The sequence below is a fragment of the Oncorhynchus tshawytscha genome, linkage group LG05 (assembly GCF_018296145.1).
Source record: "Oncorhynchus tshawytscha isolate Ot180627B linkage group LG05, Otsh_v2.0, whole genome shotgun sequence".
In the NCBI taxonomy this organism is placed as follows: Eukaryota; Metazoa; Chordata; class Actinopteri; order Salmoniformes; family Salmonidae; genus Oncorhynchus; species Oncorhynchus tshawytscha.
This window is the reverse complement of record NC_056433.1, coordinates 55235968-55256532: the sequence shown is the minus strand read 5'-3', so window position 1 is coordinate 55256532 and position 20565 is coordinate 55235968. Positions and strand designations below refer to the sequence as shown.

Below are 20565 nucleotides of genomic sequence, written 5' to 3'. Positions count from 1 at the left end.
TGCGCAATGACTTTCATTAATTGTCAACATTTTTAATATATTTTTTTTTTTACAAAATATAACAATTATAATTACAAACCAATATAAACAGAAGCAGTATGATATAAATGCTCAAAAATAAACAAAAGGCAGTGTTTCTACTCCCCTTCCTGTCCCGATAGCCAACGTCCAGAACCTCCTGTAACGGTTGAACAAAAACATACCGATCTAGAACAGCTAAGGTCAGAGCAGGGAGTAGAGGGAAAACCCCACCTATAAAAATAGAAAATGGGGAATAAATAAAGAAATTGAGTTTTCCTGCCGTCGGGACAGAGAGCACAGGGGACAGATTCTCTCCCCCTGAGCAGGGGGAACGAAGCAGGCAGGCTCTCTTCAGACTAGGCGATAGCCAAGGTCCTCTAGTGGCAGAATACAGTACAGCATCAGTGAAACCTGGGGTCTGTTCAGGAGGGTGCAACGGTACGGAATAAGCAAGCGCGTTAGCTCTGTATATCTCATTCTCCATCTGCAACGTTCATAAGGCTTCACCCTTTTGAACACACCCCTTTTGGTTCTTTGTCCTTCAATGCCGTTGGGCTTTTTCAATTACTGTTATCCACAAGGTCAGATGGGTGGTTCAGGGCAATATTCAAACCTTAAATCACACAAAAACTAGAGTTGAGATACAGGGAAGAAGCCAGAGGCAACAGTACCTGTGTATTCAGTGACTTACCTACAGTAGCATGTACAATAATGCGCAAAACACAGGCTAATGTGCCTACCGTGGTTGTCAGGCAATTGTGGGAGTTTGGTACTGTACAAGACCTTTAAATGTCAACATATACTGGAAAGAGAGAACACAAGGACTCCCATCACAAACTCAGGTTCCTTTTTGCAAACCTGCCAATGAATACCTGAACTGGGAACAAATACCAATAAAATAAAAACATTGTGACAATCTCAAAAGCATAGTTTCATGGTATTCCTATACAGATCTTTCCTCTTAAACGTACTGTATACAAAACCTTCAGTTTCAGTTGTAGATGTTCAAGAGAGGTGGAAGCTCTCACAGTGAACCAGGGAGGCAGATCCTACCTAAGAGGTCCACAGTCAGAGTGGTGATAAGTCATACAAGTGCAGACTGAACCCTGCTTCTAAAAACAGCCTTATCAGAACTGATAGAGAATGAGAACATCTCGTGGACATCTGCTATAATACAGCATGATGGATTCCAGGTCATGCGGTCTGTCTGCTGCTCACTGTTCCCAGTAAAAGTTGGGAAATCAGTGAGGGAGGTTAAATCACAGTCTCTAGTTCTGCTCTGAATGAGGCCACTGCAACAAACATCAGGCTAACTGTTTTGGCCTTGGAGCCATCAACGAGCCCAACAGCTTTTCCAGTCCCAACATTATATCTAAGAATTCTCTAAGAACGTCTCCGTAGAACTACTGCCCTTCCAGAATAGACAGGTAGGTAAGCCATTGTGCTTGTGAGCAGTGGGTGTGCCCTAGTAAACACTGATACAGGTAGGCCTATCTCCCGGGCAAAAAGACAGTTTCTCTCCTGGGGAGCTTCACACCATCACATGGGTGAGCTCTGGTCCAAGTTAGCTTCAACTGGCAGTACTTAGAAGTACAAACAACCCAGGCATTATTGGAATGTTCTCCAGAGTAAAGACACCGTTCTTCCTCCCCTCACTTGGTGAGAGAGCCGGAGTGCTGGACGGGAGGGGGGCACAGGGCCGAGGGACACAGGTAACTGCTGATGGCCCCAAAGTCAGAAGTGACGGAGGAGGATGGGGCAATGGCAGGCAAGGGTGGGGGCTGGGGGACGGAGGGCAGGGAGAAGTCCACCTTCAGCCTCTGAGAGGCCCCACCCTCTGGCCCCATGGACAGGCCGTCTGGAAGGAAGGGCCCCAGCTGCAGCTGGTAGAAGCCAGAACCCAGGAGATGAGGCTCTGCTGGGGAGGATGTGGGGCTGCTGCTGGGCTGGGGGAAGGGGTGGAGCTGGGCAGGGGGAGAGGTGGGACAGCGGACCGGGCTAGGACAGTTCAGAGAGGGCTCCTGCTGCAGGTCCTTCAGAGAGGGGAGTGGAGATAAGTGGCTGAACAGCTGCTCCCTCTGTGGGCTTGGACTGGGACAAGGAGCACCACACAGCTCCAACACCTCCATCTGCAATTCAGCATCTAGACAAGGAGAGAAGAATTACAAAGAGGGACTTGAACAAGCACTACCTCAATGGTAACTGACCGAGTCATCACTGGCATTGACATTGGGCAGTGGTTCCCTTTTTTTCTCCTTAATGTTACAATCAGCTCTACACAAAATCTTAGTTTCAGACAAGGTACAATTTAACAAGGCAGGTAAACATGGTAAGATAATTAGAACATAATTATAAAAATAATGTAAATAAACTACTTATCAATCATTTTAGGTTACAATTCAGAAAGTATTGAGAGGAAGCCAATACAACATTTCTAAAATGCTAAGCCTCCAATAAAATCATTTTCATGAGCCCTAAGATTTGATTATGGTTTAGTATTTTATATTTCATACCTTCAACTTCCTGGCCTGAGAATCATAATGCCCTCAAAAGTATTTTGGAAAAGACCCTCTAGTTCTGACCACATGAAACTTGGACCTCATATCAAGCACTCCAGTGGGGTTAGTATAAGCTAGGTAGGGTTAGTGAAGCTTGTCCCCAGACCTCCCTCACTCCATCCCTCTATCTGTCTGTCTTTACCTGGTGGCCCTGCCTGGTTAGAGTCTTTACCTGGTGGCCCTGCCTGGTTAGAGTCTTTACCTGGTGGCCCTGCCTGATTAGAGTCTTTACCTGGTGGCCCAACCTGGTTAGAGTCTTTACCTGGTGGACCTGTCTGGTTAGAGTCTTTACCTGGTGGCCCAACCTGGTTAGAATCTTTACCTGGCGGCCCTGCCTGGTTAGAGTCTTTACCTGGTGGCCCTGCCTGATTAGAGTCTTTACCTGGTGGCCCTGCCTGATTAGAATCTTTACCTGGTGGCCCTGCCTGATTAGAATCTTTATCTGGTGGCCCTGCCTGGTTAGAATCTTTACCTGGTGGCCCAACCTGGATAGAATCTTTACCTGGTGGCCCTGCCTGGATAGAGTCTTTACCTGGTGGCCCTGCCTGATTAGAGTCTTTACCTGGTGGCCCTGCCTGATTAGAGTCTTTACCTGGTGGCCCTGCCTGATTAGAATCTTTACCTGGTGGCCCTGCCTGATTAGAATCTTTATCTGGTGGCCCTGCCTGGTTAGAATCTTTACCTGGTGGCCCAACCTGGATAGAATCTTTACCTGGTGGCCCTGCCTGGATAGAGTCTTTACCTGGTGGCCCTGCCTGATTAGAGTCTTTACCTGGTGGCCCTGCCTGATTAGAGTATTTACCTGGTGGACCTGTCTGGTTAGAGTCTTTACCTGGTGGCCCTGTCTGGTTAGAATCTTTACCTGGTGGCCCAACCTGGTTAGAATCTTTACCTGGTGGCCCTGTCTGGTTAGAATCTTTACCTGGTGGTCCTGCCTGATTAGAGTCTCTACCTGGTGGCCCTGTCTGGTTAGAATCTTTACCTGGTGGCCCTGCCTGATTAGAGTATTTACCTGGTGGACCTGTCTGGTTAGAGTCTTTACCTGGTGGCCCTGTCTGGTTAGAATCTTTACCTGGTGGCCCTGTCTGGTTAGAATCTTTACCTGGTGGCCCTGTCTGGTTAGAGTGGCCTGTGTGTAGTGAGCTCAGGGCTTTAAGAGAAAGCGGGGCGTTCGTCTGCGACGGGGTCGGCCCTCCTCCTCTGCACCGCCATGTCAACACACAGGTAGAAACACCACAGACAAACACACACAAAGCAATGGGAAAACAGACACATAAAACAATACATAAAAGTGCTTTAAATCATATGTTAATAAACACAACCAATCAAACAGACAAATAATATAATAAAGAAAATAAATAATAAGACTCATGTAATAAGACAGACAGGTGGATATGGGGTGATTTGGCATGACATATCTCTGAAATAGTACAGCTTGTGGGTGGATTCCTGCGACTTCAGAGGCAAGGGCTTACAACTATCACTAATGGTTCTAGCTAACTCTTATGACCTCAGTCCTTCAAACAAGCTGTAGTGTTTGTGGTCTGTCGGTCTCAGTAAAATTATCTGGGGCGGGAATCAGGGCCAGGACTGAGGTATAGGACTGGGGCTGGGACTAAGGCTGGGACTAAGGCTGGGACTAAGGCTAGGGACCAGGGGTTACCTTGCTTGTCCAGGTCCGTGACTGGTGGGGGTGAGTGGGGCTCAATCTGGGAGCACCCCTCCATCTCCCCAACCTCTCCATCCTGCTCTCCATCCTCCCTGGAAGACAACACAGTAGGAAACTTGTGTAAACAGTCCCAACTGCACATGAACTTGTCCAAGAAGAACATTCATTTCTGTTTTGAGTTTCAAACTCCCAGCATGATATCAGCTAAACATAATACAAATCTCTGGTCTGAAAACAATGACAATCGGGAGGTTATATTGTTTACTTGTCTCTACACCTGTTGTTTACATGCAGCTTTCCTGTTCTGATAAAGATGATCCTGTCACATTCCCATCATGGTAAAGATATGTCTGCTGTGTCCACATTTCCTTTTCCTACACCATATTTAAATAATATATTCTGAGAACAATGTCATGCCAAGGAGAAGATCATAACAACCAACATGATGGGGGCATGTGCTAATTTAGCCCGGCATTTTAATGCAGCTTGAGTGTCAAGTCTAGAAAGCAGGGATAGAAACAGGTGAGTGCCCAAAAAGGTGACACTTTTTATTTTTTGCACTGAAACATGCAAAAAAATCCCTGCCAGGGGGAAATGCAGGTTTTAACTAAGTAAACAAAGAATATGATCTACATGATCAGTCTCTGTGTGTAAAATAAAAAGTAGTTCATGTGAACCTAACTCACAGTTTTAAAAAATGTAAAGGAAGCATTCCAATGATATGTGTTTCCTAGACTTTACTGCAAATGACACTCAAGTCTTAAAGAGAAAAAATAGAAAAAGAAAAAATAATAATATTGCAGTTAGCCATGACAGCCTTTATAATAGAATGCTTCTGACCACACACATCTAAATATTGCACTTGGGGGAAAAAAACATCTTAACCTCTTTGTGCACGGACCCCAGTAGCGGGATGAAATTCGACAACATAAATAGTCATATTAAACATTCATGAAAATACAAGTGTCTCACATGTTTCGAAAGCCTAGAATCTTGCTAATCCAACTGCGTTGTCAGATTTAAAAAAGGATTTACTGCGAAAGAATACGATGTGATTATCTGAGGATAGAGCCCCATAAAAAACAACTATTTCAACCAGCACAGGCATAACAAAATCACAATTTTTTTTTTTTTTTTTTTTAAATAACATTTTTGTTTACCTTTGACGACCTTCCTCGGTTTGCAATCCCAATGCTCATTGTTACACAATGAGTGGTTTTTTGTTTGATCAAATCCATTTTTATGGCCTAACTCGAAACATTTTGTGAACCACCTGTGTTGTGAATTCCGTCTCATTCCATTTTTCGACGACACATTCGAGGTAAATACACACACAGAACGTGACTTTTCCAGTCATGTTTGGTTTCATTGCAATCAACTGGTTTGTTTGTAACACAACCAAACCTGATGGGTCATTTCACGGGACATATTGACTGAAAGAAACCGATTTGAAGACAACAAGTAATGACATCATTGTGCACCAATGATTTGCCCGCTGTTTCGTTGATTGACTGTATTTTAACCCAATGACCACTGATCGTCTTGAAATCTAGCTGGGTAGATAGCCAATGAGCTGAGGTAAACAGCTATATTTAATGTTTATGTGTTGGAAGACCAATCCATGTAGTAAACTCCGGCGTAAAGAGGTTCATTCGCCATTGACGATTGATACCGGAAGGAGCAACGCATGTTGCACACAGCATTGTTTTGGTAAAGCGCATATTCAGCTGTTTATATATCAATCAGTATGGCGACTAAGTCAGGAAACGCTAAATCGAAGTCTAGATATACAGATGTACACACAATTTTAGAAGAAATTGATCGAGGACGATTCATTTAGGTGATTCCCAAATGGAGGAATATGTTTTGAATGGAAAGGACATTGTTTTGGACTGGTAAGTTCTTCTCATGCTAATGCCGTTGTTTGAAATTAATAATATAAAATATTATTTGTGAAATGAAATAGCCTATTTGAGGCTGTTGATGGGAGGGCAGGCCCACAACAATGGCCAAAGTGAAATGCAGACAGTAGATACAGCTGGTCTGTCATAATATAATAGAGACAGTAGATCTAGCTGAAATGTCATAATATAAATGAGACAGTAGATCTAGCAGGTCTATAATAATATATTCAACCTTATGTTCCCTGTACTCTATATATATCTGTTTATTATACCTCTTGATACAGGGCTCATATGTGAAACTATTCTAACTGAACATTTTCTTTCACAGTGACACTGACTACGAATGGGAGCCCTCAGTGCCAAGGTGTCCATCCGCCACTGTCATATTCTCCTACATTCAATTCACATTTACACAAACTTCAGAGTGTTTTCTTTCAAATGGTACCAAGAATATGCATATCCTTGGTTCTGTGCCTGAGCTCCAGGCAGTTAGATTTGGGTATGTCTTCAGGCAGAAATTGAAAAAAGTAGGGCTAGCTCTAAGAGGTTTTTAAGTAGAAATAGAAGGAAACAAACAGGCATTCTATTTTTGCTCTATTCTAGTGGTCACTATAGTAGACATTGATTAAGTGCACAAGGCTACATGTGTGCAAAAATAACGTTCACTGAGTAAAAAATGTAATAATCCCCCCTCACTCACACACAAGTGTTACTGTCAAGTTCAACACAACAAAAGCAATATATTTGGGCTACACTGCACATCATTACATTGTACACCTTCTGCCTGTGGACATCGGTTCTACAATGTGCCAGCAGAGCATGATAGATACCCTTTGTTGGCATAATTGATCTCTTTCAGGCAGAGAGTACACCTGGCATACCCCTTTTTATCCACTGTATTGAACAAATGAGAAAGAGGGAAGTGTGTGGTTTTCCTTTCACCTCTATAGTGGCATCCAGTTTAAGCCAGGCCCAGCTCCACTAAACTGTTTAACAAGCAAAGCCTAATTTTCCCCTAATTCTCTCATTCTGAAAATTAACCACATAACTTACTGTAGAGGGAAAACATTACTTCACAGATAGTAGTTAGTTTGTTAGCTAGTTAACGTTAACATTTCACACAGATTGCCAGGGTCCAGTAAGTAACTAACGCGTTATAACTTGAGGAACGGCAAGGAGTCGTATAATGTTAACGTTACCAGTTATTACTATAGCGAATTGGTTAGGTTACTAACGTTAGCTCATCTGATGTTGTAATGTTAGCTGTCTGACTTTTTTAGCCAGCTAATTTTCACACCATAAACTCAATTATTTGACCTAATGTTGGCTAATGTTGCTCAACATTTCTCTGGAAAGCTATAACGGATAATTCGATCCAGCTAGCAAAATACTTAACAATGCTAACAATACTTGTTCCACCACACTTTCTCCCTCACCTCAAACTTTCCAAATGACAGTTTCCGGTTAGAGCTCATGAAGTAGGCTTCTCACCTACCTCTTCGTTATAGTTCAGAGGACCCACCGCTGCGCTGTAAATGAACAGTCAAACTGCCTTCCACGCCTCTTTCCAGAGCGCACGCTGACGCTGCAACTAGCACATTGGTCGTATGTTCTCTCTTCAGTCACGTCCTGCATTCTGTTGTTATGTGAACGCCTCGGATACAGCCAGTACTGCTCCAAACGCTCATCACTCGTTCGCATACAGCCAGTAGTCATCCAAAGCCTCCCCCCACCCCTCGCCCAAACTTTCCTCGACGGATCTACACGAATCACTTGGGTCACCTATTTTGGATTCAAAACGGAGAATTCTGCTGAAAGGGGACTAGTTTGCATCCCTGAGAAAGGGTCATTGAGATAGACCGTCTCATATCTGCAGTGCTACTTACATGTTCCCTGACTGCAGACTGTACTTCTTGCGACCCAGCTTGGTGGTCTGCTGGGTAAAGTACTCATGGCGGTCCGACTTCTTCCACATGTAGTAATACTCCACACACTCCCCCACCGACCGTGTGCGTACCTGACATGTAAACACAGTGTGCTTTACTGTTTGCTGCAGTATGGAGATCAGTGAGTTTCCTGTCTGATCAATGCAGACAAGCAGGTTTGTACAGGTACGCCTCAGGTTATGATGAAGCAGCTGTCAACATTTGCATTTAAGGAGTAATGTATGATACCAGTCAATGTCATGACTGAAAAACTGAGAATTCCAGCTTTGTAGCAAATCAGGTTCTCCCCAAACCTGACGATGGAAGTTTCGGTTCTTGCTCACCTTATTGGCCTGAATGAGGTGGAAGTTCTTCCCATGAACTCGATAGCCATGTTCAAAGTTTCGACACTCTTCCTCGCTCCAGGCACACAGCTCCTCTACACAGAAGACAACAGCAGTTAGGTGGGAATATACCCTAAAAACAGACTTTAACTCATACTACAGCCCTATTACAGTAACTCACCATGTCAAGATGATAACTGTAAATCCATTCACCCAATAAGCGCCACAAAGTTTGAATGCAATGATTTCCATTATCTATATTATAATACCGCAAGACAAGGAATCATTTGTCAGCCTACACTGGAGCGGGCACAATTGGCTACATTTTCACCTACACTCCCAGCTTGGATGTGCACAACTGGAAATGCAGGATCAAAAACATTTTATAGCCTTAGTCAAGATGGCAGACCATGGCCCATATTCAAAAAGGGTTTCAGGGTAGGACTGCTGATACGAATAAGATATAAGACTCTTGTGAGCCCCGAGGTTTAGCCTAAATATTTGACCTAGGCCATTATATAGAATGAGTGTGTTTTCAAGTTGTTGGTAACATGGGTTCATGTTAGGTCTATCAAATAATTGCATTTCCAAGGGAAAGCAGAGGAAGTTCCAAAGATAGCAAAGACGTTCCATGATCCCACAAGAAATTTGGGACAACTTTTTTAAATGCTGTGAAATTGAAAATACTAGTAGCATCCAGAGACTAAACAGCTGGAGAGCATTAACAACACATTTTTGATTTACAGGGGTGGTTATTGAGTTGAAGGATCTTAATTCAAGTCAATACAATTTTGTTTTTGGGGGAACAACCACCACCACCACCACCCCACCCACCACCCCTGGTGGTTGGTACCTCAAAGGCAACATTGTATTGAGTTGAATTAATCATTCGCTTCCACTAGTGAGTTATTATTGATATAAGTTTATAGAGTTGTTGTTACTAGTAAGGTATTGCAAGAAGATGCCAATGCATACTAGGCAGCAGTAGTAAATGTGTAGTGAAAGGTCTTACCGCTGAATACTTTCACATTAAAGCGCAGTCTTCTCAGTGCCTCCTCTGCATTGAAGCTGCATTTCACCAGCTCATACAGAGCCTGAGGGAAAGAGACAAAAGGGGAAACAGTTGTGACTGAAATCTGTGACGTCGACCACAATGTGAACTCTGTAGAAGTTAATCAAACATTCAAACAAATTTCATTGGCTAAAAAATGTATACTGGACAAAAATATAAACGCAACATGTAAAGTGTTGGTCCCATGTTTCATGAGCTAAAATAAAATATCACAGAAATGTTTCATACAGACAAAAAGCTTATTTCTCCAAAATGTTGTGCTCAAATTGGTTTACATCCCTGTTAAGTGAGCATTTCTCCTTTGCCAAGATATGCCACACCTGTCAGGTGGATGGATTATCAAGAAGCTGAATAAACAGCATGATCATTACACAGGTGCACCTTGTCCTGAGGACAATAAAAAGCCACTCTAAAATTAGCAGTTTTGTCACACAACACAATGCCACAGATGTTTAAAGTTTTGAGGGAGCGTGCAATTGGCATGCTGACTGCAGGTATGTCCACCAGAGCTGTTGCCAGGGAATGTAATGTTAATTTCTCTACCATAAGCCGCCTTCAATGTTGTTTTACGTCCACATCCGGCTTTTTCACCTGCGGGATCATTCGAGACCAGCCACCCAGACAGCTGATGAAACTTAGGAGTATTCTGTCTGTAATAAAGGCTTTTGGCAGGGAAATATTATTCTGATTGGCTGGGCCTGGGAGGGCATAGGCCCACCCACTTGGGAGCGAGTCAGCGCCCATGCCCAGTCATGTGAAATCTATAGATTAGGGCCTAATGAATTTATTTCAATTGACTGACTTCCTTAAGAACTGTAACTCAGTAAAATCATTGAAATTCTTGCATGTTGCGTTCATATTTTTGTTCAGTATAGCTCTAGCCCCACTAAGTCCCACTCTGTTCCTGCTTTAGTCCCCAACCCGCTACAGTACCTGATCATTGTCTTTGATTATTTCCCCAGTGATAAGGGTGTCTTTAGCGCCCTCCTGGCCTCCCCATCTCTGGGCACTCAGTAAGAACTCCTCTACAGCATGGCCTGACAGCATGTCTGGGGTCCACAGGAGCTGGTCCTCATTCTCATAGACTGAGAGCAGGAGATGCAGAGACACACAGGTATAAGGATGTTTGTGAGACGAAGGCGAATTAAAAAGTGTCAACACACTAATCCAAAATATGCACTGATTCTGAAAGGGGAAATTTGGGGTTACCTCTCTCCTGGTCTGAGTATAGGCTGAGAGTAGGGATTTTGGCTTGGTACATTGAGCCCACCATGATGTCCTGGTAAAAGAACAACCACAGTTTAAGTCACACAGAAAACAGGTTTTTATATTTACCTAAAGAGTAATTGTAGGGGATTTGAGCGCTGTTCAGTAGTCCCCAGTGTCTCACCTTGCGTCCATCATTGGAGGGAATGGAGGTGTCGTCATCATTGTCTGAGTCTTCTTCTGAAGTGCTGACTAAGGTGCCTTTATCTCCACTTGCTAGGGAATGGGCTGTAGAATAAAAATGGGAACATTTGTTACACCACTATATAGTGGTGGAAAAAGTACACAAATGTCATACTTGAGTAAAAGTAAATACACCTTAATAGAAAATGATTCACGTAAAAGTGAGTCACTCAGTGAAATACTACTTGAGTAAAAGTCTAAAAGTATTTGGTTTAAAACATACTTAAGTACCAAAAGTAAAAGTATAAATCACTTCAAATTCCTTATATTAAGCAAACCAGGCAGCACCATTTTCTTGTGTTTTTAATTTTCTGATAGCCAGGGGCACACTCCAACATAATTTACAAACAAAGCATGTGTGTTTAGTGAGTCAGCCAGATCAGAGGCAGTAGGGATGACCAGGGATGTTATCTTGATAAATGTGTGAATTTAACCATTTTCCTCGCCTGCTAATCATTCAAAATGTGACAAGTACTCTTGGGTGTCAGGAAAAAAAGTACATTATTTTCTTTAGGAATGTAGTGAAGTAAAAGTAAAAGTAGTCAAAAAAATAAATAGTAAAGTAACGTACAGATACCCCAAAAATATTAAGTAGTACTTTAAAGTATTTTTACTTGAATACTTTACACCACTGCCAATATGTAGCATTCTCATAATACTACCCAATAACACCTTCCCAGTACAACAAATCAGTCTTGCCATAAAAGAGCACTCGGACCATTTAAAAAATATATTGATTGACAGGAAGGGGATTCTCCTGAGTGGTGGGCTGGGTGGGTGGAGGTCTGTTAATGGAAAGTGGTAGCTGTGCTGGGAAGGGAGGAAGTGTGTCATACCCATTATATAGTATGATACTGTATAGGACATCAGTGGTTGTACCTCTTAGGTGGCGGCGGAGGAGGTCGGAGGCATGGGAGGTGACAGAGGGAGTGAGGTCATCAGCTGATGACTCCTCTTCATCTTCTCCTGAGAACAGATCCTTAGCTATCTGGTCCTGGAAGAATGAAACAGTCCATTACTGTCTCAATGTAACAGTCCACTACCTTCTCTTAGCATCACACACAGTAAAGTAAATGGCATTTATGATATATGAAAGCGATTCTGTAATTGTCATGTTTTCTGAGTGTTTATAGATAAGACAGGCCATCAAGAAGCAGTCTTAACTAATTTCTTTACGGACCAAGTCATAATTATCCATGAATCCATGAAAGAATCAATAGACATCATGTCAATGCCAAAACATGTATCATGCAATGCTTTTGAATGCAGGAGTACACAGCTCCACGACAAATACAGTGTACTCTATGCTGGTTTTCCACCTTGCCTTTTAACTATTGATTGACTTCTGCCTGGAAAACCAGGTAGGTGCACCAATAACCAATTAATCAATGAAGTACTAAGATGAAACAAAAACTGTCTGGACTGTGGAATTCGAGGGTCTCAGCACCCTTGATCTGATGCTTTTCTGGCTGTTTTTTCAGTTATCTGTCTCAGCTATGTCTAGGTATACCCAGGCCTCACCTTGTCCAGTGTCATGTCAGGCAGACTGGCTGACAGCTCATTGGGCTCCCTGTCCTGCTGTAGGAGGGGGTCAGACACCTCGTAGCCATACAGCGCCAGCAGCTCCTCCAGGGGCATCTCACTGCCCTACACAGAGAGAAAGGTGGACAGAGAGAGAGAGTGATCGCTCTGGGTCAATGTGGGATTGGGCGATATAATTTGGAATTATGAAATAATTGATCATCTATTACATAGAATAATGTTATTCCCTACTGGTCTGGAGGGGTGCAGTGTGGTCAAGCTTTTGAACCTAGTTGGTTTAGCCACGGAAAAATACAGGAACCTTCCCGCTAGCCATGATTGACTGAGGTAATAGCTGGGCTGGACATGCCGTGATATGAGTTTGGATTGGTCTGTCATGTAGCACGCTTCTGTCTATAACATGAGATGCTCAGCATGTGTAGGTAATCCTTTATAATTCTGCTTTAAAAAAAATTTAAATCACGAAGAACTGCAAAAGCGTTGCTAATTTTCAGGAGGACCGAGTTTTGAAATCAGTAGAATGTCTGGTGGAAGCAGAGTATGATAGCTAAGGAGATGGAGAAAATTCTGTCGTTTCATTGCAAATATGCAGAGGGAGTCAAAACGAGAACACACTGTTGTATAAAACACCTGTCTCCGGATTACATCTTCAAACTAAGGGCAACCATGGCATCCGTGACAGAGAGGGAAAATCGTTGAACCATGTAAGAGAGTCTAGCTAGCTACATTTTAAGATATTCTGCATTTCTAATTTGTCAGAAAGTTGTTTTCATTGTTAGGTGAAGCGCACTGTTAGCTAGCTAGCTAACGTTACGTGTATGATCTGTGTAGTAATATTATTTGTATGTCAGAGCCATTTGCATTGCTAGTTATAGCCTAATGTTAGCTAGCTAGCTAACATTGAACCTAGTTGGTTAGTTTTAGCTACCTGCAGATTCATGCAGGGTTGTAACATTATGAATTGGGATTATGAATAATTGTTTAGCTAGCTAGCTACATGTCTTAACAAAAGACTCCACTATGCAAGTAACCATTTCACTGTACCGTTTACACCTTCTGTATCCTGTGCATGTGACAAATAAACTGAGATTTTATTTAACACTGTTTGTTTACCAGAGACAGTAATGTGAAGAACAACATGACCTGCACCAAAGTCAAATTAGGATATAACGTTAGGCCAACGAGACAGTGTTCTAAAGACAGTGTTCTACAGTTCTAAAATTCTCCGGTAGAATGCCCTGCTTTAATTTTGTCAAACTAACAACCATAAGCTATTTTCTGTAAATAGCTTGCTATTAATTTGTAAATATTTATATTGTTGTGAGTTTATTTTTCTGTAATAATGACTACAAATTGTCTAAATTTAAGACATTGTCAGCTATATGGTAATTATTTAAACTGGCTCTAGCCAGCTAGCTTTACATTAACTAGCTAGCTAACAAACTAGAAACAAACCAAAACATTGTTTAGAAAGTTGCTTTTAGTTGCCTGATTTGCTAGATTGACATATACTAGATTCATTTTTAAACAGATGGGTTTATTGATGTTAACTTCTTGGTGACAGGGGGCAGTATTTTCATGTCCGGATGAAATACATGCCCAAATTCAACTGCCTGCTACTCATCCCCAGAAGATAAGATATGCATATTATTAGTAGATTTGGATAGAAAACACTCTGAAGTTTCTAAAACTGTTTGAATCATGTCTGTGAATATAACAGAACTTATTTAGCAGGCTAAACCCCGAGGACAAACCATTCAGATGTTTTTGTTTTTGAGGTCACTCTCTTTTCAATGGGTTTTCATTGGGAATCCAGACTTCTAAGGGACCTTCTTGCAGTTCCTACCGCATCCACTGGATGTCAACAGTCTTTAGAAATTGGTTGAGGTTTTCCCTTTGTGTAATGAAGAAGTAGCCCTGTTCAGAACGAGGGTCACTTGTAGTGTACTATTAGATAGAGGCATGACCAGAAAGCTAGCTACAGTTTGTTATCCTCCTGTATTGAACACAGATCATCCCGTCTTCAATTATATTGATTATTTATGTTAAAAAATACCTAAAGTTGTATTACAAAAGTAGTTTGAAATATTTTGGCAAAGTTTACAGGTAACTTTTGAGATATTTTGTAGTCACGTTGTGCAAGTTGGAACCGGTGTTTTTCTGGATCAAACGCGCCAAATAAATTGACATTTTGGATATATATCGAGGGAATTAATCTAACAAAAGGACCATTTGTGATGTTTATAGGACATATTGGAGTGCCAACAAAAGAAGCTCGTCAAAGGTAAGGCAAGAATTATATTTTTATTTCTGTGTTTTGTGTCGCGCCTGAAGGGGTGAAATACGCTTCTCTCTCTTTGTTTACTGGGTTGCTATCATCAGATAGTAGCATCTTTTGCTTTCACTGAAAAGCCTTTTTGAAATCTGACATGTTGGCTGGAATCACAACAAGTGTAGCTTTAATTTGCTATCTTGCATGTGTGATTTAATGAAAGTGTGATTTTTAGAGTAATTTATTAGAATTTGGCATTTTCCCTGGCTTTTGGCCAGGTGGAAAGCTAGCATCCCATATATCCCTGGGAGGTTAACATACACCAGTTATGCTATTTTGGACCACCAGGCTACTGATGCCATGCAGCCTGTCGTTTTTGTGTTTATACTTTTTCACAAGGACAAGTTTAATGTCGGACGACAATAGAATGTTCATGATGTCCCTGCGACAACTGGATACGAACATGTCAATAGACGTAGCATAAACCAGCCTTTAGTCTTGAAATCTTTGGTTGTTTAGTACACTACCGTACTCATTCTGTTTAGCACATGGCCTCACATGTGAATCCTTAAAGAGATGGTTTGGGCTAAGGCTTAAGAGGGTGTGAACAATGCTGAATGGGTGTAGACAATGCAGGGCTCTCCAGTAGGTGTACCAAAACATTCAAGGGCCATTTTCTCAAAAGTGGGGTTACAAGTTTATCAACTTTCAAAGCAGAATTACTTTCCCATTGTTCCTCAACTGTAGTGTTTGATATACCATTTTCTAGCTCTGAGTCTTTACTTTTATCCAATGTAAAAAATAAATTCAAATGTTGCTACTTAAGACCGAATCAAGCCGGTTGGTCACATAGGTTATTTTATTTTTTATTATATAGGCCTAAATCATAATCATATTGCAGGACATGTCTCTCCTTTTCTGACATGACTGGTTTATTCCCGCTAAACAACAAATATTAGCCATGCATGCTCAAAAGTAAATAGACTGGTAGCCTATTTAAAGTATTTGAAAGTATGTGTAGGCTACAGCATTGTTGTGAGAAAGAAGCACAACATAGCCCATTTAATCTCTGAGCCTACACCAAGGAAACAAAATCATCTATTGATCAGCAAAATATTGAACAATTTGTATTTTGCATAGAAGTGTGGGCTGTAGCATTTACTTTTAAATTGTTTGAAAGGACAATCAATCTTGTAGAATGCGTGGCCAGTGTTTGGCACTCACTATAGGCGGCATGCGTTTTTAGTTTGAAAAAAATCACTGCAAAAGATTAAAACATTTTTCCCATTTCTCTACAGAAATGTAATAACATTTGCCATTGCGCTTTCTTTTATCATGGCCCAATTCCAACATCTTCAAATCATACAACAAATGAGGGTGCTTTTGTTACCATAAAAGGTGAATGGAGGTTGTTTTCCAGGCGGGTTTGTAAATATAGTTTGGCTCTGATTTATCAATGAAAATATGCATATATGTTGCATGCGACAGTTTGATCAGTTTGTTGTGCATGCAAACTCTAGAATCTCCACGTACATCCGAATTTACAGTAGTAAGAATGTTATACACGGTTGATAAATGAAGCCCCGTATGCCAGAGGAGCTGTACTCACAGTGTGGGGGCGTGCTGCCATCTTCATTGGGCGGCACCTAGGCTCTTCTCCAGTTCCACTAGGGCCCTGGACTCCTCCTCCGGCCCCTCATAGCCCTGCCTCAGGATCTCCACTAGGCTGCGTCTGTGATCTCCAGAGCCCATCGAACCAGCTAACACACACACACACACACACACACACACACACACACACACACACACACACACACACACACACACACACACACACACACACACACACACACAGTTACCATCGTGGAGGATCAAGAGGTGCCTGTTCATCCCATTATAGATCAGCAGACCCTTGGCTTCTTCTGAACCACCCTTTTTCAACTGAAATTGAGAGCTGATGACTGGTTCTACAGTGGACAGCTGGACACACCCACAGACTGAGGAGCAACAGTACAGGTATAATGCCCACAGATATTATGCTTTCTTACTTGTTGAAGCATGTATAAGTCTTTTTCATGTCTTATTATAATGGTATGTCTTATTGTAGCAAATTGTCAATTGTCAACTCGAAATTACTTTTATTTAGTCAGGATCATTATGAGATGATAATAAGACATAAGACCTGTCATACTTGCTTACGACAAGTCCTCAAATGCATTATAGAGCTATAATAAAGCAATAAGGCCCGGGGGGGGGGGTGTATTGTCTATATACCACGGCTATGGGCTGTTCTTATGCACAACACAACGCCGAGTTTGGCCATATACCACAAACCCCTGACGTGACTTATTGCTATTATAAACTGGTTACCAATGTAATTAGAGCAGTAAAAATAATTGTTGTATACCACGGCTGTCAGCCAAATCTGCATTCAGGGCTCTAACAACCCAGTTTATAATTAAGCAATAAGGCATGTGGGGGGTATATGGCCAATATACCACAGCTAAGGGCTGTTCTTATGCACAAAGCATCGCAGAGTGCCTGGACACATATTGGCTATATACCAAATACCCCAGAGGTGCCTTAATGCTATTATAAACTGGTTACCAACGTAATTAGAGCAGTAAAAATACATGCTTGGTCATACTTGTGGTATATGGTCTGATATACCATGGTTGTCAGCCAATCAGCATTCAGGGCTCAACCCAATAATGCATAGGCCCAACTGTCATATTAAGTAAAGTGTTACCAGTCTTTCTACTTGCCTTACAGCCACTCATGAATTAAAGAACGGTCAAAGTTGATCCAACAGTGGAAACTAATGGCATTAAAAAAATGTAACTGTTTGGCCAAAAAGACAATCCATGAAGATAGGACGAGTTGACATATGACAGTGGTTCTCAAACATCTCCTGGGGGACCCCCAGCCATTCCACCATGTATTTGACCTATTCCAAAGCTAGCACACCTGATTCAACTTGTCAACTAATCATCAAGGCTTTGAGTTGGTCAATCAGGTGAGCTAGTTCAGGGCTACAACAACTTTCAAGAGTTACTTTTGACCTTAAGTAAATAGAGCAGTGGTCTACTTAAAACTCTTGGTCGGATACTTTCACAAACAATACATTAGTGACAGCCTGGTAGCCCTACGTTTACAGCCACTTTGTAAAGCTTGGTCCACTCCACTTTAGGACGCGTTGACCAGGGCCAGGGCGCTTTCCTGTAACTTGGTGCTGAACGTTCCTTCCTCTGACACACGAATGACCCGAGAGAGGAAATAGTTCTAGAGGTTGCGTTTTCACCCGAAAAGACACCAAGAAAGTATCTGAAATAAGTCGGACTTCTCTCAAAGTTTGTAGTCAAAATGCCTTGCTATAACGGAGCACACCTGGACCACTTCTTCAGCACCACCGTCTAGCCGGTCTCCCATTGTTTTCTATAGCGCACGATCTGGCAAATTGGGAATGGCTTTTTAACGCGAAGAACGCGGAGAGGCGAGACGGACAAAATACCCCCATTTTACTTCGTTAGTTATCAACCCATGGCTAGCTAACTCACAACCCTGCGTAACCCGTTGATACGATTGCCAACATCGATATCTGCCGTCTAGGATGACAGAGGCTCTCAAATGCGGAGCTGTTTCAAAATCATTAGTCCTCATGTTCCTCCACCAGCCTTTTTGCTCACTTACCTCCGCCATTCCGTTTCTGCGCAGGCTGAGGAATGCCCGGATGTTGTAGAGCTATGGCTCTAGTCTAGCCTATGTACAGCCAGCCGCTGAGCCTCAGCAACAGCAGCCCTATTTTATTGCTGCAACATTTCAGCAACCGCGATGACAGTCAACTACATGAAAAAATAAAGAAATGAGACAGTACCCCGTGTACTATTCACACAGACGTCTGGTATTGTTACAAGCGTTCATAAACTTGACATCCCTCTTGCTGAAAATAACGAACAAAGCACAATGATTGCAGTTCAGATGTTTGTAAAGTAGTCCTTTGAAATTGATATCACATGTTTGTTCACCTATGACCCTGAATAGCCAATGTAGCCAATCTGATTATCATGGGCTATATTTTCCCAATAAATGAATTGACAGTCATCTAGTTTAGTAAAGAAAGATGGTCTACCCATGTGAGTAGGCTCCAGTAGGCTTTACAGACAAGCTATAAGGAACATCATGGTGACTCTAGATAGCAGAAAAAGACAACAGACACCATAAAACTTTGTTTGACTCCCACATAAATGTTTCCTAGAGTGTGTGTGACCCAATGTGACATAGTCACTGCCTTGATCTCATTGGATGGGAGATGGATACTGTATGAAGGGAGGGGGCAGAAATGGTCAGAGCTGATAAAGGTATAAGAGGGAATATGAGGGCTTCCCCAGTCCCCAGTGCTTCCATGAGATAGAGAAAGACAAATACATGTATGTGAATGTATGACATAGCAATATGACCCTTTTATAAGTCCTAAATGGTGACACTACATAAACTGAGAAAGTGAAAACTGCATTGTGGTGTATATAGAATGACATAGTCAACTAAATAAGATGAGCCAACAGTAACTGGATGACAAGGCTGAAAGTAGACTACTTCAAACAATAATAAATGGAAGGAGGAAGAGCCTATCACAAAGTGTCAACTTACTATGACAAGTCGGGATCTGACAGGAATCAGCAAGTCAAAAATGACCAGGCAAAACCTTTGCTACATGCCAAAATCGAGAGGCAACGTGAAGATAAATATGCTGAGGTAGACAGTGTGTTGTACATGCTCTGTAAAGGGGCAAAACTAAACAAAGAGCAATGGGGGAGAAAGGACGGGATTTCAAAGAGAAATAAAGGTGACCATGAGCATGTATTCTTGATTTGTCTCCTCTTTGTTTTCCTTCAATTCCCTTGTGTGGTCAAAATTCCAGCAGGTATGACTACGAATTCAGTTGATAAGGAGGAGACAAGGTTTTTCTTCACTCTGTGACAGCCACAGATTGTCATTCTTTGAATGCCTCTGGTATAAGGTATCCTGATGTCCTCTATGTAAGTGTGCTGTGTGGGGCTGTGATGAATCTGTATTTGTGTGTGTGTGTGTGTGCGTATATGGTAGAGGGCCACATGCTGTCCTTTGTCACTGTGACAAGTGCTGACATGACAGGTTAAAATGATTAACAAAGGCAAACGCAGTGACTACTGTTTTTTATTATTATTGCAAAATCGGACTTCAAAGTATTTTTCTGTCTAGACAGACAAATGTTTCATCAAATCAGAACAAATCAGGCTTTATTTATACAGCACATTTCAGATATGGAATGTAACACAATGTGCTTCACAGGAAAAAAACAAATGAAACATTTACTACTCATCAAACATAAGAGGATAAAAACAACAACTTAAACATTTACTACTCATCAAACATAAGAGGATAAAAACAACAACTTAAACATTTACTACTCATCAAACATAAGAGGATAAAAACAACAAATGAAACATTTACTACTCATCAAACATAAGAGGATAAAAACAACAACTTAAACATTTACTACTCATCAAACATAAGAGGATAAAAGCAACAAATTAAACATTTACTACTCATCAAACATAAGAGGATAAAAACAACAAATTAAACATTTACTACTCATCAAACATAAGAGGATAAAAACAACAACTTAAACATTTACTACTCATCAAACATAAGAGGATAAAAACAACAAATTAAACATTTACTACTCATCAAACATAAGAGGATAAAAACAACAAATTAAACATTTACTACTCATCAAACATAAGAGGATAAAAACAACAACTTAAACATT

The 20565-nt window shown here is 41.5% G+C and overlaps 1 protein-coding gene across 2 annotated transcripts; it reads right to left on the bottom strand.

Annotated features, from left to right (window-relative positions):
* Window positions 1-2027: 2027 nt before the first annotated feature.
* LOC112250888 (mesoderm induction early response protein 2) lies at window positions 2028-18695 on the bottom strand. Of its 2 annotated transcripts, none has more exons than XM_042322097.1 (13): window positions 18447-18695; window positions 16366-16516; window positions 12464-12589; window positions 11822-11936; window positions 10884-10987; window positions 10703-10772; window positions 10427-10578; window positions 9434-9515; window positions 8422-8516; window positions 8039-8169; window positions 4243-4340; window positions 3682-3779; window positions 2028-2164 (listed from the first exon to the last, which is right to left on the bottom strand). In XM_042322097.1, exons 2-12 carry the CDS (start codon window positions 16390-16392, stop codon window positions 3724-3726), a joined length of 1056 nt encoding a protein of 351 aa, XP_042178031.1. In that variant the 5' UTR covers window positions 16393-16516; window positions 18447-18695; the 3' UTR covers window positions 2028-2164; window positions 3682-3723. The 2 variants fall into 2 exon arrangements, with proteins under 2 accessions (XP_042178031.1, XP_042178032.1); XM_042322098.1 differs by lacking the exon at window positions 18447-18695 and adding an exon at window positions 17906-18430.
* Between the last annotated feature and the right edge of the window lie 1870 nt (window positions 18696-20565).